The sequence below is a fragment of the Salvelinus namaycush genome, chromosome 10, assembly GCF_016432855.1.
Source record: "Salvelinus namaycush isolate Seneca chromosome 10, SaNama_1.0, whole genome shotgun sequence".
In the NCBI taxonomy this organism is placed as follows: Eukaryota; Metazoa; Chordata; class Actinopteri; order Salmoniformes; family Salmonidae; genus Salvelinus; species Salvelinus namaycush.
Genome location: NC_052316.1, coordinates 13,729,330 through 13,752,772, shown reverse-complemented (window position 1 = coordinate 13,752,772; position 23,443 = coordinate 13,729,330). Strand labels below are relative to the sequence as shown.

The window sequence follows — 23,443 nt, the reverse complement described above, 5'->3', positions numbered from 1 at the left end:
CAATGGGGCTTTTACTGTCTATGACAAAGAAACAGATTTATATCTGCAGTAACACAGTACTAATACTTTGTAAACTCCAGTCAAACAGTGAGTTGAATGAACTGACAATTCTGTGGCAACTTTTTTAAACAGTTCTACTCTGTTACTCTGAACTAATCATATGTCCAGCAGCAGAGACATTTTGAGTTTCCTTTCAAAACAAATGCTACAACATTTCCACTTTTGTGTAATGGAATTTCTTTCCTCCATATTGGGATAGTCTACACACTATCACTGAAATAATAGTAATTAAATGTTACCCCTCGCACATTGCAATAATATTTACCTGGTAAAAGTATTGTCGAAATCAAAATGCTAAATTATTTTACATCAGAAATGTTTAATCCTATGTAGCCCTTGATATGACACGTTATCATTTAACAACGTGGTTGAAGATTGTCTTTTTTACCATACATAAACCATATGAAATATGCATATAGTCATTATCAAAACATCAATGCCACAATGGACCCGTACACCCCATGTAGTATCTCTTCGACATATGCCAGAATAGACAATTCATGCTCCTTTCTCATTCCCGGGGTCTCGCTACAGAGGCCTATTTAGTGCAGTCTGTGACCGTTTTCCCCCTCGGACTTTAGACAAAGAAGATGGCTTGGATCAATTGTGCCGAACAAAGAGGAAACTATGTAGGGTGACACATCAGACCGTTCTCTTTCTGCTGCTCTGCACGTACACACAGTGACGGAAGGCCAAGCTGCCAACACGTTTTCTTCTCCAACAGCCACTGAGGCAAAAAAAAAGGTTACTTCAGTGGCCTCTTTCGCTCTGTCCCCCTGTCCTATTCCCACCCCTTCCGTGTGAGAGGGAGGTCTCCTGGCTTCCCTTCTCACTGTAGGAGGCTTACGCCATAGATCACTGACCCAAACATGTTGAGCAGCTCTCCAAAAAATTACTAAAACAGATATTGCTTCCTCAGAGAATCAAGATGTCACACACTGAGGGTGCCATCAAATTCAGAGATTGGCTTTTAATATGTAGCACTCCTCAAGAACAATTCTCAAGAAAGAAGAGCCTTACATTGTTTGGCCTACCAGCACTATCGTGAAAGAAGGTGTTGATATCAGTGTGTGTGCAGTCTATAGTGTGTATATTGACATGTGTGTTTGCAGTCTGAAGTTAGCCTCAGGGCAACCATCAATCTTCATCAAGTCAATGAAGACTAGGAGTAAATCACTTTCATAGATGTTAATTGGGTGTTAAAAGGTGTTCATGTCTTCTCAAATTAAATAGCATGACAGATTGTTTTATGCATCCCCAGCTGAAAGCTCCCTCTAGCCTGAGCCAGGATATCTCAACTATGACCCCACAACCCACGGTGTGGACAGAGGCTCTCCACTATAACTGCAGTTAAGACAGACAGAAATGTAGTGTTTCCCCTTCATCCGAGGTGGCTCTGGTATCCTTTTTCTCCAGGTGTTGAAATAACCTGACCATCATAACTGGATGAATGATTCTGTGTTTCAGGGTCATAGACATAGTGATTCATACTGCCGCAACCTTCAACTACTATTATGGGAGACATGGCATGGCCATTCACAAATACTGAGAGAATTACTGGTTAATTGACCTGTAAAATTCATGATAAATTAGACAATTGGATTAATTAGGAAAATACACAAACCTTAATTTGCAGAGTTAAATGTGACCGTGTGTGAGCACTCTGCAGAATGTCTTTTATGAAAGGATTTGGAGGGGACATGAGTTGGTGTATACTTATTATTAGATTCATGGTTAACAGCAAATAACAAAAACATTAAAACTACTCTTGCAAAAAATAAAAGACTATTGAGTAACAAAATGAACACATGGACAGGCTGAGTGATCTGCATTACAAACTTAAAATACCCAATACTCTTTGGGATTTTCTGTGTCAAGTGGCTCAGTGGCTGGACAAGTTGTGGTCTGAGCTATAGAGACATTGCATTGTGCTTTGTTACAAGCAAGAATGGTTATAGCTCTTTAGCTAACGCCACAGTTAGGCCTGGCCTAAAACCTGACTAGAGTGTACAGTGTTTGCATTTTTACAGAATTACTGAGAAGGAAGTATTTGTTGCCTTTTTTATGAAATCCAAACTATTAGATAAGGATAAAAATCTAAAAGTTGCCATCAAGGGCAATTAGTGTCCAGTGGAATCCTTGTTCCAGTTGCTTCATAAAAGTTCATTAAAAAAAGTATTCTATCATAACCTTGTTAATTGGAGCAGTCTTTGCAGTCCTTTTGGAAAATTGATGTTTGTGTAGTTACCTTTGCGAGGCCTTTCTTGACATTCTGTGTCATAGGATCCAGATTAAAAACCTTTCTGAATAGTGGCACACAAAATATGCATCAACTTCCAATCCTTCACATCACTAGTACGGAAATCAAAAAAGAGACCAAGAACCATTCTAGTGCTGACAAAGGGTAGAAATGTCACTGGTGTTGGAAATCTTAGAAATATCATCAGTCGTAACTGAGCATTTGTTGGTGCCATCACTCCAATCCTGTTGTGTGAAAAAAGCCATTATCATGGCCCAAAACCCCAATCATCAGTTTCAATAGCCCTCCTCAGACCATCACATGGGCTGCCAGGTTTTGTCCATGGACTGGATGTGTTCCTTGGCTTTCATCCTCAGTGCGGCGATGCTGGAGCTCCTCTGGTCCACATCCTCCATTGGGTATTTGTCGGTGAAGGGACCGGAACACTGGTATGGGGGTGGTGCCATGGACTGCATCCCCTGGCCCATGGGTGGAGGGCTGTTAAGGAAGCTGTGGCTGGGGTAGCCACCCTGCAGGCCCTGTCCTGGGCCCATGAAACCCGGGATGCTGTGGACTGGGGTGGCGTTGGACAGAGGGGAGGTCAGCCAGGGGTCCAGGGGGAGGGCGTTGCTCATGGGCCCCATGTTGCTGTGCATGGGTGGCCGGTTGAAGGAGAGCATGGGCGAGTCATGCAGCTTCATGGTGCTGGCATCCATCTTCTCCTGGCGCCTCCATTTGGCTCTGCGGTTCTGGAACCACACCTAGAGGAAGGCAGAGGGTTTGGATTTATAGTCCAGAGTATTTACAGCACAGATCATTCCAATTGGTACCAAATGGGTTTAGAATAGTGCTTTATCAAGCTACCTATTTTGGTTTCTTAGTATCCTCATAAATGAAGAATCATTGAATTGAATTGTTCCGAGACCTTCAGTGTTGTCCGTGTTTTGACCTGCTCTAAGACTTAGCCCCCTTTGCACTGCTGGCTTGCACACTTTTTGGGATGTCCCTAGAGAACCTGGGACCTGAGCCATTGTCAGCAAGGTTTGGACAGTGACACTTGTCTTAATTTAAAGTTTGGTACCTACTGGAGTCTCAGAGCACCTCTGGGCATAATCTGCTGATGTGGAGCATGTTCAAGCCCTACAGTAAAACGTCATCCCTCAGCAGGTAAAGTCCATAATATCAATGTTTTAACTGCATCCGTCTCTATTCAAGTAAACCATCTAAATAAATAATCATCAACAAATTGAGCGATGGTATTCTTGAATGGTTAGTATTTTGGATTTCTACATTTTGTTGGATTGGAAAAATAAGCAATTTGCCAATTGTAATGCACTCCAATCAATTGCCCTGGGGGCTTCGTGAACAACAGCTATAGTTGTATTTACAGTACAGAGTATTTTAACTGTACTGACCAATCTTAATCATTTCGACCTTCATCCATAGCTACTGTGTCATTTTGCCGTGCTTTAAGACTTTGCCCTTAGATTCTGCTATAAGACCTTGCCCTTTTTTCTGCACTATGCCCTGCTAAGATAGCCTTCTTATGTCTGCCCTCAGACAACCAGAGACCTGAGCTCGTGTAGGCAGGACACAGCTTGCTTTGTTACTTGTCTGTATTTATAGTGTAACGCCTGCTGTGAGTGACCTTGAAGCTCCTGAGGATCTAGAAATCTGCCCAACAGTAAAGATGTCCTATCGTCACTCACCATTATCATCTAAAGATTTGGAGAAGGTATTTCTGACCCACTGAGGTTTTTCATTAGAAAACACAAGCCCTTTAACCATTTAATTCACCTGCTGATGTAAAAAGGGCTTTATAAATATATTTGATTGATAATTGATATTCAGCTTCAATCAATTTACCTGGGGGCTGAATTCACATTGGATCAAGGTCGCACCTGATCAGAGATGTTAGAATTTGAGTCCACTCCTAGTCACAATGATTGGCAAGAAAGTCTGAGGAGTTGACCAGAGCACAGCACAGTACCAGTAAAAGTGGTGGTGGACAAACCTACCTGAACTCTGACTTCAGGCAGGTTAACCTTCATAGCCAGCTCCTCACGGCTGTACACGTCAGGGTAGTGAGACTTCTCGAAGGCACGCTCCAGCTCGTGCAGCTGGTACGTGGTGAAGGTGGTGCGGTTGCGTCGGTGCTTCTTCTTGGGCTGCTCTTCCTCGCAGGGCTCCGGACTTTTCCCTCCATTGCTATCCACACTCTTCCTCAGATCACTAATTTCCCCATCACACTTGTCCGAGTACAGTCCTGAATCTGTAGAGCCCATAGCGAGAGAGAGAAGAGATTCACATTAGATGAATCCATCAACAAAGTGACTGACTCCTTTTGATTTAACCAAACAAGCTTCTTTGGCTTTCTTTGCAAAGGTAAGTCGTTCTTTCTAAAGCTTTACGTAGTTAAATATCATTAGCTTGTTAGACAAATGTTGGTTTTAGGCTCTCCTATGTTATGTGCCATATGTTATGTCTAATCAACATGTCTGTCTTAGCTAGACAGGGATTCTTCACAATTAAAAGGCCAATGTGAATGAAAAATCATTGAAATGGGAAAAGAGGGAAAAGAGGGAAAAGACAGTGAAGAAAGGTCTAGCTGTTGAAGAGTTAGGGGTTGACAAAGCTGAAAACATGGAATATTCAAATGAGCTCCGCAACCCCTTAATAACTTGTTTGTTCTGAAAACGTCCCGGGACGCACACATTTGACACCTGCAACAATAGGCTACTGTAGGCCAAATAAAGCTGAAGTTGTGTCTTACTCTACGCATGCAAACTAAAGACATGTAGCTTGTCCTTCTGCCTTGTAACGAAGCATACATGAGCAGCATACATGAGCAGCATACATGAACAGCATACATGAACAGCATACACGGCGCTGATTTGCTAAGGCTTTCACTGCAGGTTTCCACTAATCCTCAGAGGGAAACAGATGCAGCCTGTTAATTCCTCTGATAGCTTCCATGTATTCTTACCTCTAATCTACGTAGGACCTTCATTTGTATCAGTTCCATAAGCAGGAAAATACTGTAAACATTATAAGGTAAAGCCATAAAACGCTGTCAACGTGGCTGTTGAATTAGAATTATCCAAAGGGTAATCAAATTATATTGGGCACAAAGATGACCATCAGATCAGTTGTCTACGCATCTGCCATCATAGCAGTGATCTGTGCACTAGTCCTGTACGGTATAATTAATTGTTGGTAAACACATTATCAATTGGGACACTTTATTGGGACAGCCTTTACTGACACATTTTAAATATTACTTCATAATTTTACATTTAAGTAATTTAGCAGACGCTCTTATCCAGAGCAACTTACAAATTTATACTTTTTATTTAACTAGGCAAGTCAGTTAAGAACAAATTCTTATTTTTCATTGATAGCCTAGGAACAGTGGGTTAACTGCCTTGTTCAAGGGCAGAACGACAGATTGTATCTTGTCAGCTTGGGGATTCGAACTTGCAACCTTTCGGTTACTAGTCCAACGCTCTAACCACTATGCTACCCTGCCGCCCCCATAATGGTAACATTACTCTCGTGTCAATTCTGTAATTTGTCCCTCACATAAAAGTAATAGATTGTCAGTTTGGGTTGGTATTGTGGGTGATATTCATGACCAGTTCCTATTGACCACATAACTGTATAGCACATGGAGGGATAGGGACTCTTTGGGTGTTTCACTTTACAGCAGTGGTATTCAAACTTTTTCGAATTTCAGAATTTAATTTTTTTCCCAATAATTTCTCGACACCTCACCCCAACCAAACACAATCTTAAAAATCTGTACATTTCGATTTTTACATCAACAAATAACCTTCAATTCATTACATTTTCATATTTTTTCATGTTTTTTCTTCTAATTATTTTTCTGAAAAACGTTTGTATATCGTCCCATACAATAATCTGTACTCTTTGTTAAATTATATATATATTTTATATTATTTAAATTTTGGCGACCAGGTCGCGACCCCAACTATGAATACCATTACTTTACAGTGCTTAGCAAAAACTTGATGAAAGAAACTTTCTTGCACAATCACCAAACTAAATATGGCTAGCCCAACCCAGTTCAAACCCATGACGAGTAGGAACTAACAAACCCAAACCTTGCTAAATGGATCTTCATATCAAACCAGTGCTTGATAGAATCAGGACAGAAAGCCAAGCAAAACCTTCAATTCCCAGACAGGGGCAGCTAGGAGGATTTTGGGGTCCATTGATCTATCTCTCATTAACAGCCTACGACAATGCCCATAGTGGCACAATGGAGGGGTCAGGCTGGGTTCAGTGACCAGCTCCCTGCCTGTCGGCCTGTCGGAACCGCCCGTCTAAAGACTTCGTCATGTTTACAGTCCAGCAGAAAACCTCAATGTGGAGGGGACAAAGTGATGCGATGTAGTACAAAATGCCCATTCAGACGGAACAGGGATGACTAACAAGTCAGTTATGTGTTAAGGACATGTAAATTAGTGCTGAATATTAAGTGGAAACAAACAATAATTTAGCCATTGCTGTTGCACTGGTTGAACAGTGCTTATGATCATATTTTATAATAACCAACACTGTCATAAGACACTTCCAATTACCTGGTAATTTCACGAGTCATCAAATGCTGGTTTGTGCTACGTGTTTCACTAAACCTTTTGTTTTTATGACCCCATAGATAGTACCCAGAATGTAAAAACTACCATAGATTAAAAAACATCACATTTTATGCAGAGATGAAATGTTAATGAAATGAAACTGCACCACTGTAAAATCTCATCTGTGTCCAAGAGAAGATTAGGGGAATTCCACAAGGGGGTGGGATTTGGGATGAAACCCCCTCACCGTCTTGTTTTGTGATTTATCTCTCAATCTCAGCATGATTTCACAGTATTTACAAGGTACAGACACATGTCATCTACTGCCCCCCATAGAGATACAATATAATGTTCTATTTCATTCTGTGAGCTGTTGAGAAACGACCCGGACTCTCTGCAAAGCTACAACCAATGCAGCCATTGAGGTCATCGTCGCCTCAACGCATTGATGCAATGGAAATAATCAAGTCTTAATGACTTAAGTAAAGCCGCTAATCATTACATCACTAAAAGACAAAGGGAAGTGTGCAAGTTCAGGCATCATAGACAGGATCCTCAGACACACTTTGTGGTCCACTTAATTAAATGTTGGTATGAAAATGAGAATTATATGAAAAATACACATTATCATGTATTTGTTTGGTGTCTTCCCTTGCCATCTAGATTGCATGTGATTGTGTGTGTTTTAATGCCGCACTTTAAGTCTGTAATGTGTCTTATTGTATGACTGTGACAATAAAATGTCCCCCTTGGTAATCAATACAATACATTTAATACAGTCAATCGTCTGTCTCCTTGACCTCATCCTGCTCTAGCTGCTTCCTACATGCAGCATGTTCCTATCAAATGCAGCAAAGTTTGAAGTGAGAGGGCTTGATTGATAACTTATGAACACCAGCGAAGTGCTAGTCGATGTGTCTTAATGTGTTTTGGCCTTAAACATATACTGTACATGTAGAGAGTGGGCTGGCCATAAATGCCCCAGAATCAGAACAGTGATTTACAGTATGCCCAGTGGAGTGTTTATCTCACACCTAAGAGACTCACCATGGTAGGACTGCTGCTCTGAGAGGTGCCCGTAGGGGTGTGCTGGGTCCTGCTTCCCAGGGTCCCCCAGGCCATCCATGCCCACTTTGTGGGGCCCTGGGCCCCCAGATGGGCTGAGCAGGGGGTCCTGGTCTTTGCTGAAGCCCAGGATGACATCAATGCTGTGGACGCGGCCCCCCATCGCCGCCCCCCCTCCTTTCACCATCTCATGGAAGTTACTGGGCGAGAGGCAGCTGTCGTCCACCATGCTCATGGTATCCAGTGATAAATGCATTTGAACGTTTGGACGCTCTCTCTATCCTTTAGCAGGGAAAAGTAGACTTGGCTCGGCTTTGTGAAGGAACAGGTCCAAGGATGAGTTTTAAAGAGACCTGCAAAACAAAGTCACAGTCATCACATGATCAGAAGCCAGTTTTGAGTCTTTGCCATTTAGTAGTGCCACATCAAAATTCTCAAACACTCTCATATACTACTAGTACTACCTACCACTACTATAACATACAATCAATAATTGTATTAACATAATCTATTCAATATCAGCAAAATATCAGCAAACATTTTGGGGGGCTAAATCAATCAGTCAAATTTATTTCTGAAGCCCTTTTTACGCCAGCCGATGTCACAAAGTGCTATACAGCAATAGTTAAAGGGTTTTATGGTATATGTGTTGTCTATCAGAACATGGATCTGTCACTGAGGTTTAACTTTTAATGAGCCATGATATAATTATTTAATTAATCGAAAGCGGATGATAAAAGACAGCCTCTTTATTCTATTGCATAAACTCATTACCAAGCACATTGAGTGCAATGAAATTGATAGACGTGATTTATGTGATAGACTTTAGTATATTATACAGCATTAACATAAAATCAATCTGTATTTGTATTTATTATGGATCGCCAAGGCAGCAGCTACTTCCTGGGGCCAGCAAAAATTAATGCATAATACATTATAATAAAAATGTTAAACAATAAAATACATTTTAAAACAGATTTCACAATCCATTAAGTGTGCCCTCAAGCCACTACTCTACTACAATACACAATACAGGTGTGCGTGTGTGTAGAGTGTGTATGGTATGTGAGTTTGTATGTGTGTGTTTGCTGTTCCATAAGGTGTATTTTTATCAGTTTTGTTTTATCTGATTTTACTGCTTGCGTGAGTTACTTGATGTGGAATAGAGTTCCATATAGTTATGGCTCTATGTAGTACTGTGTGCCTCCCAAAGTCTGTTCTGGACTTGGGGACTGTGAAGAGACCTCTGGTGGCATGTCTTTTGGGGTATGCATGGGTGTCCGAGCTGTGTGATAGTAGTTTAAACAGACATCTTTGTGCATTCAACATGTCAATACTTCTTACAAAAACAAGTAGTGATGAGGTCAATCTTTACTCTACTTTGAGCCATGAGAGATTGACATGCATATTATTAATGTTAGCTCTCTGTGTACATTTAAGGGCCAGCCGTGCTGCCCTGTTCTGGGCCAGTTGTAATTTTCCCAAGTCCCTCTTTGTGGCACCTGACCACATGACTGAACAGTAGTCCATGTGCGACAAAACTAGGGCCTGTAGGACCTGCCTTGTTGATAGGGTTGTTAATCAAAGACAAGTTGATAAATTGCTTTCTGAAATAACTTATTTACATAGCTATATTTAACACGTTTATAATGACATAGACAGGCCCACAGCTTGAAGTTTAGGGCAAAAGTTAAATTTGACAGAAAAAGACTTTGCTTTGGAGAATAATCTTGGTTAACATGAATTTATAAAATATTAACCATGAAATTGTAATACATAGCTTTATACAGTAGAGTTAAGAAACTATTTACTGAATAAATATACATAAACTTAAAAGGACCAAATGTGAAATTAACAAATTTTAATTATCCCCTACATATTATACATTTGCATAGTTGTATTGTATTGTACTCTGTTGCATTGCATTCTATTATTTTCAATATAATTTAGTTGAATGATATTCAAGAGCACATGTTTAAGCACTAGGCATATCATTATTGTATTAAAATATACAACGTACCATGCATAGTCCTTAAAATGCAGAGTCTTTGTATTTTATATTTAACTGATACTGTAATTCTATACTTTGTGGAAAACAACAATGGTTTCCAATACTAACAACATTGTCACTTTCAGTGTCCATCTCCTCAGATTTAAATGTCATATAGACACATTATGTTAGACTAATAAAACGTTAACCTTTGTTTTATAGTTGCCTAAATGTCACAAAAAATAGTAATAGCGGTTTGAACCTACCTTTGAAGAAATGACGTGCTGAGCGCATGAAGTTGAACTGTCAATATTCCACCTGTTTCCTCCAACACTTCACTTCAACTACTGAGGTAGTTCACGCCCCTTGTCCGGCTGCTGCACACCAAAACCGCGCAAATCTCAATCCCCGTCTATTTTACCTTGCATCCTCTCTAGCCTTTCTTCAAAAACAATAATACGCTGAAAAACACAACAAAACGTGTGTGCACAAAACAAGCTTGACAACTAATGTGGTTTTGTTTGTCTTTTCAAAGTGCAGAGAGAGAGAGAGTAGCCTAGTGCTGGTGCTGGTGAATGGAAATAAAATGAGCGGATTAAAGAGGTTATTAATTGGAATCCTTCCCCTTTAAGAATGATTGACAGTTGTTTTCTAGTCAAGTAATTGCACTAAATGTAGCTTACATTCACCCCACAGGAGGAGGCTGGGGCTAATGAAGCCATGACAAGACTTTCTTTCAGAAATCTATTGTTTTAAAGACAAAGGTCTGACTGAAAGTTTTCACTAATCCCCTCATTATTCCAGAGAAAGACTACATAAAAACTCTGGTAGGGACAAGTTCTACATGGTGCATGAGAATGGAGAACAGCGTGAAGACCTGAACTTATGTTGACACATTTTTTTAAACATTTTGAAAAGCTTATAATTTAAATAACATTAAGTAAATATTAATTTAACGTATTATAGATAAAAAAAATGTTTTAATATTAAACTTAAATCAGAAGTCAAAGTAAATATCCAGCTACAACTTATTTCAAATGTATTTATGCAACATGAAAAGTGGCAGGTAATATAATTAGCAATATGTATTTCAAATCAGTTTGTTTGTTTGCAATAGAAAAACAGAAAAGCAAATGACAGTCATCAGCATGGAGCTTTTACTTCTTGAGGCAATTAGTATTGCAAGTAGAAAATCAAGCAATGACCCATCACTAATGAGGGGAGTTAAACATGGGGGAAAACTAATGCAATTAAATGCAATTAACACTTAGAATCAAAATTCACAGCCAGGGGACACAGTGCTAATAAATATGCCTAACTTGGAGAGAGGTTAAAAACAATGAAATGAAAATGTACCTCAATTAACAAATAGTCATGTAACAAATAATGTTTTCAAATAATACACTGGATGTATTACATAAATACACTGGATATATTACATTAATACACTGGATGTATTACATTAATACACTGAATGTGGTCATACTGAACTTGTAAAACGTCCAATTATACACATCTATAACACACCTATGTAATGAGGCATAATTAACATAAAGTAACATGTTTACAACCTGTAGCTACAAAATGTATGATGGCTAGCGGACATAATATGTCCAATAAAGAAAATAAACAATTAGTGACCAGATCAATTCAAGAGGAGTGATCTCAGACCTGTTTAACAGCTCATTAAGGATTTAACCCGAATTGTGTCAATTGGCTTGGACTAATTGTTGCAAGTGTTCATTACATGATCATACCATGGTCAATCCACATATACTAAATCCCTATGACACATAGAAACAATTAATGGAATTTTGTCACATAACGCTATTTAAATCAATTTTCTGTGGTTTATTTTTAATAAACCACGGTGATAATGCATAAGGAATCAAAATTAAGATTAGCATATGACTAAAAAGGTTACAAAATACATGAAACAAAAACAATTACATTATTTAGTAACATAATTAATATTGGCCCATCTATAACTTTTTGTCACATAAACATGTTCCTGTGTCTATGGAGGTATGGGAGGATGCTGTTGTTTTAAGAGAGTATTTGCACCAGTTGGCCACTCTGAAACCTTGCCTGGGCTTGGAGAGGTGAGTGGCACAGAGATCAACCCTGCCTTTAATGAGATTAAGGACTTTTCCAGAGATTTCCGCTGACCTGTATGGAAGTCCAGAGAGGACATGTGAATTTAAAAAAATAATTATATTGTTTTATCGATATCACAAAATATATTTTTTGTGGTCACAACTTAACAAAAGTTGTTTTGTCGAGATCACAATATAATTTTCTCATGATCACAACATAACAAAGATTTTTTTGTAGAGAGCACAATATAAACTCTATAAATAGGAGTGGATGTATTGATGATACATTGACAGTATGGCAGAGCCCATGGTGGATCAGCACATCCGTTTTTATTTTGATTGTGGATTAACCCAGGCAGAAATTGTTTTATGTACAGTGGGGAGAACAAGTATTTGATACACTGCCGATTTTGCAGGTTTTCCTACTTACAAAGCATGTAGAGGTCTGTAATTTTCATCATAGGTACACTTCAGCTGTGAGAGACGGAATCTAAAACAAAAATCCAGAAAATCACATTGTATGATTTTTAAGTAATTCATTTGCATTTTATTGAGGTTTCTGGTTGTAGACTACCAATGAAAGTTTACCAGACTACCAATAATAGTTTAATTTAATCTCTTTAATAGTTTTAACAGGAAGGTTGGCCTGTCAAGAGCAGCAAAAACACAGTCACAAACAACAATTAAAAAGTAGAAAAATAAAATAAAACTAGTAAAACAGGTGAAGTGAATCACATTTTGAGATTTCTAAATCCTCCAGCATTTCATGTAGGCTACAGTTTATATTTCATTTCAGCCACAAATGGTGGGCAAAATGTCGTGGGGCAGAAGGACAGCTCCGTCATTCATCCATTCCTCAGTTTGCCATTGTTTGCCTTTAATTGCTGGAGCTTTGATACGAAGTCCCCGGCCTGTACACTAGCACATGGCTACTTACAACATATGTGCTCTAATCAAAGGTCTTAGATCTTTGTAGAGTCTTACTGCCTCTGGTGCACTATGGCACTGCTGTCAATCTATCATCAATATGTCCACTCCTATTTATAAAGTTTATCTAGTGATCTCGACAAAATAACTTTTATCGTAATCTCGACATAATGAGGGAATCATTTTTGTATTTATATGTCCTCTCTAGACTTCTGTAAAGCTCAATGAAGTCTAAAGATAAGTTTAAGATGCTATGTTGATTTGTTTTAGGTTGCCTGCCTTAAAGGAACAAAAAGCTGTTCAGGAACAATGCTCCTGGCCAAATCAGTTGTTCTCTGTCTGCCATAATGTGACTAAATCAAATCAAATTTTATTCGTCACATCTGCCGAATACAACAGGTGTAGACCTTACTGTGAAATGCTTACTTACAAGCCCTTAACCAACAACGCAGTTCAAGAAATAGAGTTAAGAAAATGTTTACTAATAAACTAAAGTAAAAAAAATGTAATTAATCACAAGGTAACACAAAACATTTACATAACAATAACGAGGCTATATACAGGGGGTTCCGGTACTGAGTCATTGTGCGGGGGTACAGGTTAATCGAGGTAATTTGTAAAGTGACTCTGCGTAGATAATAAACAGCGAGTAGCAGCAGTTTAAAAACAAAAGGGAGGGGGGTTCAATGCTAATAGTCCAGGTGGCCATTTGATTAGTTCAGCAGTCTTATGGTTTGGGGGTAGAAGCTGTTAAGGAGCCTTTTGGCGCTCTGGTACCACTTGCCATGCGATAGGAGAGAGAACAGTCTATGACTTGGGTGACTGGAGAGTCTTTGACAATTCTTTGGGCCTTCCTCTGACACCGCCTAGTATATAGGTCCTGGTTGTCAGGAAGCTTGGCTCCAGTGATGTACTGGGCCATACGCACTACCCTCAGATGCTGAGCAGTTGACATACCAGGCGGTAATGCAACCGGTCAGGATGCCCTCGATGTTGCAGCTGTAGAACTTTTTGAGGATCTGGGGACCCATGCCAAATCTTTTTATTCTCCTGAGGGGGAAAAGGTGTTGTCGTGCCCTCTTCACAACTGTCTTCATGTGTTTGGACCATGATAGTTTGCTGGTGATGTGGACACCAAGGAACTTGAAACTCTCGACCCGCTCCACTTCAGTCCCGTCGATGTTAATGTGGGCCTGTTTGGCCCTCCTTTTCCCATAGTCCACAAACAGCTCCTTTGTCTTGTTCACATTGAGAGAGAGTTTGTGGTCCTGGCACCACACTGCCAGGTCTCTGACCTCCTCCATATAGGCTGTCTCATCGTTGTCAGTGATCAGGCCTACCACTGTTGTGTCATCAGCAACCTTAATGATGGTGTTGGAGTTGTGCTTGGCCACGCAGTCGTGGGTGAACAGGAAGTACAGGAGGGGACTGAGGACGCATCACTGAGGGGCCCCAGTGTTGAGGATCAGCGTGGCAGATGTGTTGTTGCCTACCCTTACCACCTGGGGGTGGCCTGTCAGGAAGTCCAGGATCCAGTTACAGAGGGAGGTGTTTAGTCCCAGGGTCCTTAGCTTAGTGATGAGCTTTGTGGGCACTATGGTGTTGAACGCTGAGCTGTAGTCAATGAACAGCATTCTCACATAGGTGTTCCTTTTGTCCAGTGTGGAGTGCGATGGAGATTGAGTCATTGTGGATCTGTTGGGGCGGTATGCGTATTGGAGTAGGTCTAGGGTTTCTGGCATGATGGTGTTACTGTGAGCCATGACCAGCCTTTCAAGCACTTCATGGCTACCGACGTGAATGCTACGGGGAGGTAATCATTTAGGCAGGTTACCTTCGCTATCTTGGGCACAGGGACTATGGTGGTCTGTTTGAAACATGTAGGTATTAGAGACTCGGCCAGAGAAAGGTTGAAAATGTCATTGAAGACACTTGCCAGGTGGTCCGCGCATGCTTTGAGTACACGTCCTGGTAATCCGTCTGCCCCGGGGCTTTGTGAATGTTGACCTGTTTAAAGGTCTTGCTCACATCGGCTATGGAGAGCGTGATCACACAGTCGTCCGGAACAGCTGGTGCTCTCATGCGTGCCTCAGTGTTTCTTGCCTCAAAGCGAGCATAAAAGGCATCTAGGTCGTCTGGTAGGCTCGCATCACTGGGCAGCTCGTGGCTGGGTTTCCCTTTGTAGTCCGTAATAGTTTTCAAGCCCTGCCATATCCGACGAGCATCAGAGCCGGTGTAGTAGGATTCTATCTTTGCCTTTGCCTGGTTGATTGTTCGTCTGAGGGCATAGCGGGATTTCCTATAAGCTTCCAGATTAGTGTCCCGCTCCTTGAAAGCTGAGCTCTAGCCTTTAGCTCGGTGCGGATGTTGCCTGTAATCCATGGCTTCTGGTTGGGAAATGTATGTACGGTCACTGTGGGGACGACGTCATCAATACATTTATTGACGAAGCTGGTGACTGAGGTATACTCCTCAATGCCATTGGATGAATTACGGAACATATTCCAGTCTGTGCTAGCAAAACAGTCCTGTAGCGTAGCATCCGCATCATCTGACCACTTCTGTATTGAGCAAGTCACTGGTACTTCCTGCTTTCGTTTTTGCTTGTAAACAGGAATCAGGAGGATAGAATTATGGTCAGATTTGACAAATGGAGGGCAAGGGAGAGCTTTGTATGCGTGTCTGTGCGTGGATGAAGGTGGTCTAGAGTTCTTTTGCCTCTGGTTGCACATGTGACATGCTGGTAGAAATGAGATAAAACGGATTTAAGTTTGCCTGTATTAAAGTCCCTGGCCACTAGGAGTGCTGCTTCTGGATGAGCATTTTCTTGTTTGCTTATGGCCTTATACAGCTCGTTGAGTGGGGACTACATGGAGCTGTATCAGGGAAGCTGTATCGGCTGTTTCTGATTTCAAATTCTCAATTTAATGCAGCGTCACAGTCCAACATGAAGTTGAAAGGTCATTTGGTTTGGATGTTTTTAACCTGTAGCTATTTAATATTTGACCTACTTAGGTGAGTAATTACAATACCAAAGTGTGCCAAACCCCAGTACACAGTTAGTTCAATTAATTAATTGGTTGAGTCAGACATACCATAATCACGACATACCATAATGAAATTAGTACAATTGTCTTACCTTGTCATAATCGACAACTAAGGACCTTAACTTCATTGTTTGTGTTTATGTTGTCATATTTGCTTCAAATGAGTACCACCAAGTGCTATTTTCGTTTCTTTGGGCAGTCTTACTGCTTACATCTTTTCTTTTTTATTGGATTGGACAGAGAAAGGTAGAGAGGAAAGGTAGGAGAGTTTTTGTTAAAAGAGTAATGGCCGGGATTTGAACTTGCAGCAGCAAGTTTTCTAGGGGCAGCGGCCGAGACTGCTAGACTGACCCAGGCTACACCAAGTGCTATTTTCATGTGAAAATGCCAGAATACAACTAATGCTTTAAAGCTTAGACCAAAAAGTGAATTTTAACATGATCTGTGAGCAATGTTCCCTCTCAACTGCGCGTGCAGAGAAGCACGAGATTGAATGTCACTCAACTTTCTAGAGTTTTCCCCCTTAGTTAACACTATCGAATCAATGTAATACTTGCCACTTTCATTGCAACATACCGTAACAAAACGAACTAAGCAAGTCTTAGTATGCAAAACTATCTACGTAGGAGATTTTGTTGTAGGCAGAACACATCGGAGTAGGATTCTATTGCGTTGCACCTTTTGCACCTAATACAAAGCTTAGGCCAAAAAGTGAATTTTAAGATGATCTGTGAGTCGTGTTTGCTAAATTGCCATATATGAATACATTCAGAGTATGAAAAAAAACTATCCCACTGAGCAATGTCTGACGTCCATGGAAGTTGAAAAGTAGTTGAAATGTGGTCCGTCCGCCTTGGCCTTGATTTCAATGTCCACAGATGCCGTTTTTTAATCCAGACCGGACTTGATTTAGCCCAAACATAGACGTCTGTAATTGGTTTAGATTTGGTCTGTTTCAAACCGGCCTTGATTTCAATGTCCACAGCTATCCAGACCGGACTTGATGTAGCCCAAACATAGACCTCTACAATTGGTTCAGATTTGGCCTGGACCAGCCTTGATTTGGCCCAAACATAGACGTCTATGATCAGTTCAGATTTGATCTGTTCCCGGATCGGACCAAATCTGAACCAATCATAGATGTCTATGTTTCCCATGTTTGGAGAGCACAGCATTGCACAGCACAATACAGCACAGCAGTGTACAGTACAGTAAAGAAAAATAGAGTACAGTACAATGGCGCATAGTAGAGTGTCATTCAGTACAGTACAGCACAATAGAGTACCGAAGTATACTAAACTAAACTCTGTCATGTATTGCACTGCACTCTAGTGTGCTTTACTGTACTGTGCTGTACTGTACTATGCTGTCTAACATGTGAAACATAGACGTCTATGATTGGTTCAGAGATTGGTCTTGTTTTGCTCAAACGAAAAATACCCAGTGTGCTTTGAAAGTGTTCATTTTTACATTTACATTTTGGTATTTTAGTAGACTGCCTTATCCAGAGCGATTTACAGGCAGTGCATTCAACTAAGGTAGATAAACAACCATATAATTATAGTATTTTATATTAATACAATTGCTCAGAGAAAGAGATTTGTTTAACAAGTAATACTATTTTTTTCTCAAAAACGTAGGCGTCAAAATTATTGACACCCTTAAAGATTCTTAGAAATAAACTAGTCAAAAGATTAGTATTTGGTCCCATATTCCTAGCATGCAATGACTACATCCAGCTTGTGACTCTACAAACTTCTTGGATGCATTTGCAGTTCCTTTTGGTTTGCCATTCATTTCCATTTGTTGAATGCTGACATGGCAACAGAGATACTTTAAATATTCAACAGTGCAACGGTGTGTTAGACGGAGACGTAACCAGGGGACCTTTTTAAAACAACACCGACAATCTCTACTTAGAAGAGATAAGAAAACAGTTACAGCATTATTATGCAAAACCGGTGCAAAAACAACAACAATGTTCAGTGCCTCGTTGAATATTAGCCAACCCAGGGCACTTACAATATAAACACACAAATCTAATGTATCTTTGACCTTGAAGGACAAGCTAATCTGAGGATGAGATGACTAGAGAAACCAACAAGCTTCACCATCGTCCTGCTAATCTGAGGAGATGTGGTAATCAGAGACTGGGAGCTCACTCTTAATGTCTTAATGACGTCAAGAAATTACCTATTAAACAAAGCAGATTGAATAGACAGGTGTCCTATGTTGCCTATCCAAATAGCCACAGTAAAGCATGGTTCTTCTAGGAACAGGCTTAGTATTCTCCCGAGACTTCTGCAGAACTACAGATGGTGAAAAGACTAGATGTTGGAAAACTGAGAATCACGTTGGAGGTCAAAATTTCACCTACAACATGGGCTTTGTTACAGTACAAATCTGACCATCTGCTTCATAATGCACAATAACCATTTTGTTGGATGATAATTGTAGTGGGGTGTGTTTGCAGTCTGCAGGTATAGTCATGAGAATGTGTTGGCCTGTTCTCTTCAACAAGACCTGCATTCTGCAGAACATGATCATGATGCAGATTTCTGAGGGTCTACAAAAACCTGAAGGTTGCAGGTCTGATCATAACTTGAGTATGTTGGTGTTTGATATGCAGCATACCTTGTTGAAGACAGCTTGTCCGTCGAAATGTTGGTTATACAATTATTGCATCTGAGCTCCTAGAGTATGAGGCTCTCCTTTTATTTTTCAGGTGTTTGATATAACCAGCTAGCATCTGGAATGGCCCACCAGCCATATGTGTCACTTCTTTGCATCTGTGGTTACAGGTGAGAGTGGCCTTGCCCTGTGAAACGTGGCGCTAATGGACTTAGTGAAATGATACCTTCATTCCAGGAAGGAATCATTCTGTTGGTGAGAAGCTTTTCAGGAAACTCCTTGCAGAGGATGCTCATTAGGACTGCTGAACGCCACAGGGCAAGGCACCTCGCGTGTGGACAGGTATGAACATGCTGCAGACTGCAGGCACCCTTTCCTGGCAACGTCCAGAGGGTTGAGGCCAAGAGGATGATATGGAAATCCCTGGATCACCTGATAAGCACTTTACCCATTACCAGTAAACAAACATGGTGACAACGCTATTATGTGCCATCTTAATCATGTTAAAGATATTGCTGAACATATTTATATTGTTCATGATCATATCCATATCATGATATGATTGATAGATCACAGTTACAGATTTGACTTCTTTGGGGTTTGGGGGCTCAGTTATCTTATCATGTTAATACATTTTTGTCCCTTCCTCGCTTGTTTCTTCATTATCCTAATTGAGTACAAATTGGTTAAGAAGTAGCAGCGCAGTTATCAAGCTGCTTAGTTTTATCAGATGACAATGTAAGTCTGCTTCATCCTATTAGAGACAAAGCAGCTAACGCTTAAACGCGCTGTGTCAGCTTACTGAGGAGATGGATGGGGGATGGAGAGCTGGGTTGGCAGTAGAGGGGGTGAAAGGGGGTGTGAGGCCAGGGGAAGCGCACGTGATACCCCCTCCAAGTCTCTCTCCTCAGGATTGAACCATTTTAGCATTTCCCTGAAAACCCCTCTGTTTCTAAGACTGTTTGGCTTTTCCCTGAGCCCCATTCCCATCCAACTGACAGAACTACCAAGAACCAGGAAAACTCCCCAATTGAAAGGTCAGCCTATGAACAATACAGTCAAGTCCTTACTGTAAAGGCAATGGGATTGGGGATGCTTGGGATCCAGAGCAATTAAAGGGCAATCTGCAGTTCAAACAACAACAAAGCGGACACCCCGCCAGTGTTTTGGTAAATAGCTGAGGGATGGGGCTGGAAAAATGTAATCACTTTGAAATTCATAGGCAAAGGAATGGAAGCAAAGACTGACCATCCATGAGATAACAATTATAGTTTTAACGATGTTTTCAGGCTATGCAGTGTTTGTTTACAATTTCATTGTTTACAAACATTGGAGTAAAACAAGCTTATATTTGGGGTTTTGATGGGGTATGACAATTGAGCTAAGCTCACAAGGTACACTACTGTACATGACCAAAAGTATATGGACACCTGCTTGTCGAACATCTCATTCCAAAATCATGGGCATTAATATTGAGTTGGTCCTCCCTTTGCTACTATAACAGCCTCCACTCTTCTGGGGAGGCTTTCCACTAGATGCTGGAACTGATATTGGGCGATTAGGCCTAGCTCGCAGTCGGTGTTCCAATTCATCCCAAAGATGTTCAAGGTTGAGGTCAGGGCTATGTGCAAGCCAGTCAAGTTCTTCCACACCGATCTAGACAAACCATTTCTGTATGGACCTCGCTTTGTGCACGTGGGCATTGTCATGCTGAAACAGCAAAGGGCCTTCCCCAAACTGTTGCAACAAAGTTGGAATCACAGAATCGTCTAGAATGTCATTGTATGCTGTAGCGCTAAGATTTCCCTTCACTGGAACTAAGGGGCCTAGTCCAAACCATTATTTCTCCTCCACCAAACTTTACATTTGTTGCTATGCATTGGGGCAGGTAGTGTTCTCCTGACATCTGCCAAACCCAGATTCATCTGTCGGACTGCCAGATGGTGAACTGTGATTCATCACTCCACAGAACGGGTTTCCACTGCTCCAATGGCGGCAAGCATTACAAATTCAAATCAAATTTTATGTCACACACACATTTAGCAGATGTTATTGCGGGTGTAGCGAAATTCTTGTGAAGAAAAATTGCTTGGGAGCTAGAAGCAGAGCTGCCCTATCTGTCGGCGCCGTCTTGCATTATTTATTTATTTGTTATAATTTTTTTCATTGCGCATGGTGATCTTAAGCTTGTGTGCAGCTGCTCGGCCACAAACATTTATTTTATGAAGCTCCCGACAAACATTTATTGTGCTGATGTAACGGATGTGAAATGGCTAGCTTGTTAGCGGTGGTCCGCGCTAATAGCGTTTCAATCGGTTACGTCACTCGCTTTGAGACCTTGAAGTAGTGGTTCCCATTGCTCTGCAAGGGCCGCGGATTTTGTGGAGCGATGGGTAACGACGCTTCGTGGGTGACTGTTGTTGATGTGTGCAGAGGGTCCCTGGTTCGCGGGCGAGGGGACGGTCTAAAGTTATACTGTTACGTTGATGCTGTTGACCCGGATCACTGGTTGCTGCGGAAAAGGAGGAGGTCGAAAGGGGGGTGAGTGTAACGGATGTGAAATGGCTAGCTAGTTAGCGGTGGTCTGCGCTAATAGCGTTTCAATTGGTTACGTCACTCGCTTTGAGACCTTGAAGTAGTGGTTCCCCTTGCTCTGCAAGGGCCGCGGCCTTTGTGGAGCGATGGGTAACGATGCTTCGTGGGTGTCAGTTGTTGTTGTGTGCAAAGGGTCCCTGGTTCGTGCGAGGGGACGGAATAAAGTTATACTGTTATACTGACGTTGCTTCCAGAGACATTTTGGAACTCGGTAGTGAGTGTTGCAACTGAGGACAGATTACTTTTACACGCTACACGCTTCAGCACTCAGTGTTCCCATTCTGTGAGCTTGTGTGGGCTACCACTTCCCGGCTGACCCATTGTTGCTCCTAGACGACTCCCCTTCACAATAACAGCACTTACAGTTGACCGGGGCAGCTCTAGCAGGGCAGAAATTTGACAAACTGACTTGTTGGAAAGGTGGCATCCTATGACGGTGCCATGTTGAAAGTCACTGAGCTTTTCAGTACGGACCATTCTTTTGTATATATAGTGTGTTTACTGTTCTCAGATTTTTCATTAATAGATTTACGATGTGTATGAAAATTTGATTTTTTGCAATATTTTTGTATATTTGACTGTGATATGTGGTTGTCACCCCTTGCTATCTTAAGATGAATGCACTTACTGTAAGTTGCTCTGGATAAGTGCATCTGCTAAATGACTAAAATGTCAAATGTAAATGTTTACAAACAGATCTCATATTGAGTTATATATCTAATTTGTTTAAAAAATATATTGCAGTCACAAATGTACTGTCGTGGAAATTCTTACACAGGGACACTCGAAGTCAATCTTAAATTAATCATTGTTTATTGTCAGCGCGCTGGAGAGGTTCCAACCAACTCAATGCACCATAGTACACATGTCAATCAGAAGCTCAGCCTGGGCAGACGCAGCAGTTGTCTTATATACGGCTATACACAGACAAGTTATATTTGCATGATTTAGCATAATTAATTAATCATTACCGTTTTGTTTCCTTCATGTGACCGACCAATACTGTTTCATAACATGTGACAGACCAACACCTCATGAGGCTTCTCCTCTCTAAGCCGAAACCTTGAAACTGAGATATTTTTAGTTTGTTCTCAAAACACGGTCGTTTGTTCTCAAAACACGGTCGTTCGTTCTCAGAACATGGTCTAGGCGTACTGCTACTGATAGGTGTGATTTGTACAGTCAGCCACTTGCATGAACACAGAAATTGGTTAATAGGACAGCACATGAATAGAACACAGAAATTAGTTATCAGAAAAGCACAAACATTAAAATTCCCATTTCAGTATCATTTGTACATTTCTTTATAAAAAATACTGTTATTTGTTACATTTGACTGTGTAAAGCCTAGCAGTACTACTGAGTGAGGTGGATATATAGCATTTAGCAAAAAAACATGATTATTTGTCTCTCTGAATTTAAACTATCAAATGATTTTAAACAAATACATGTCTGTCATTGAACAACCCCATGCCACGATTACAGTGAAAAAACACACCAATCTCTTTCATAATTTCTTTAAACAATAAAAGCTAATTTACCAACATTTCTTAAAATGGATATATAGCGTTTTGGAATGAAATTCTTCAAATGAATTTGAACAGGGACTGCTGAACTGCAAGTTTATCTACAGTCCCTTGATCATTGGTCAAATTCCCTCAACCATTTTCCTGTACATCATACGGGTGGGTAAGAACATAAGAACATCTAGGGTCCTAGCCTAGATACTAATAGTGGTTCCAAATCAGCGGTGCGGAATGCAGAGCTCTTTCACCATGTTGCAACGCTAACTGATAGAATCCGTTTCTATTAGCATTGCTGCATTTTCTGAAAATGCTAGCGAGGAGATTTTGGAGGTTGCTAAATAACCAGCAAACAAATAAAACAATTGTTTGTAGGAAATTACAACAGCCTAGAGAAGTTGAAAACTAGCTAAAACTTCAAAAAAGTTAATTCACTTTAACACTGACCTTTTTTAAATACTTACAAATCCATTTCACTTCTTCCTATTGGTCAATAGTGTGTAAGGGAAATGGATTGCCAATGTTAATGATCTAATTTAAGCAACTGATTAGTTTAACTACTCAATGCTTAAAACCAGAACAGTATCCTTTACAATAATAATATTTGTATTTACTGTACATATACTGAACAAAAATATAAATGCAACATGCAACAATTTCAACCACTTT

At 40.6% G+C, this 23,443-nt stretch overlaps 1 protein-coding gene across 1 annotated transcript; it reads right to left on the bottom strand.

The window, feature by feature from the left end:
* Positions 1-2,616: 2,616 nt before the first annotated feature.
* LOC120054438 (retinal homeobox protein Rx1-like) lies at positions 2,617-8,221 on the bottom strand. Its single transcript, XM_039001856.1, has 3 exons — positions 7,948-8,221; positions 4,318-4,571; positions 2,617-3,060 (listed from the first exon to the last, which is right to left on the bottom strand). The coding sequence occupies exons 1-3, from the start codon at positions 8,219-8,221 to the stop codon at positions 2,617-2,619; spliced, it is 972 nt and encodes a 323-aa protein (XP_038857784.1).
* Positions 8,222-23,443: the final 15,222 nt, after the last annotated feature.

Excerpts from the sequence above, each read along its gene's own strand:
- LOC120054438 (XM_039001856.1), bottom strand. The coding sequence starts at position 8,221 with ATGCATTTATCACTGGATACCATGAGCATGGTGGACGACAGCTGCCTC. Across the intron at positions 4,572-7,947 it reads AGAGCAGCAGTCCTACCATG|ATTCAGGACTGTACTCGGAC; the intron begins GTGAGTCTCTTA and ends TGGGCTCTACAG. Across the intron at positions 3,061-4,317 it reads TGCCTGAAGTCAGAGTTCAG|GTGTGGTTCCAGAACCGCAG; the intron begins GTAGGTTTGTCC and ends GCCTTCCTCTAG.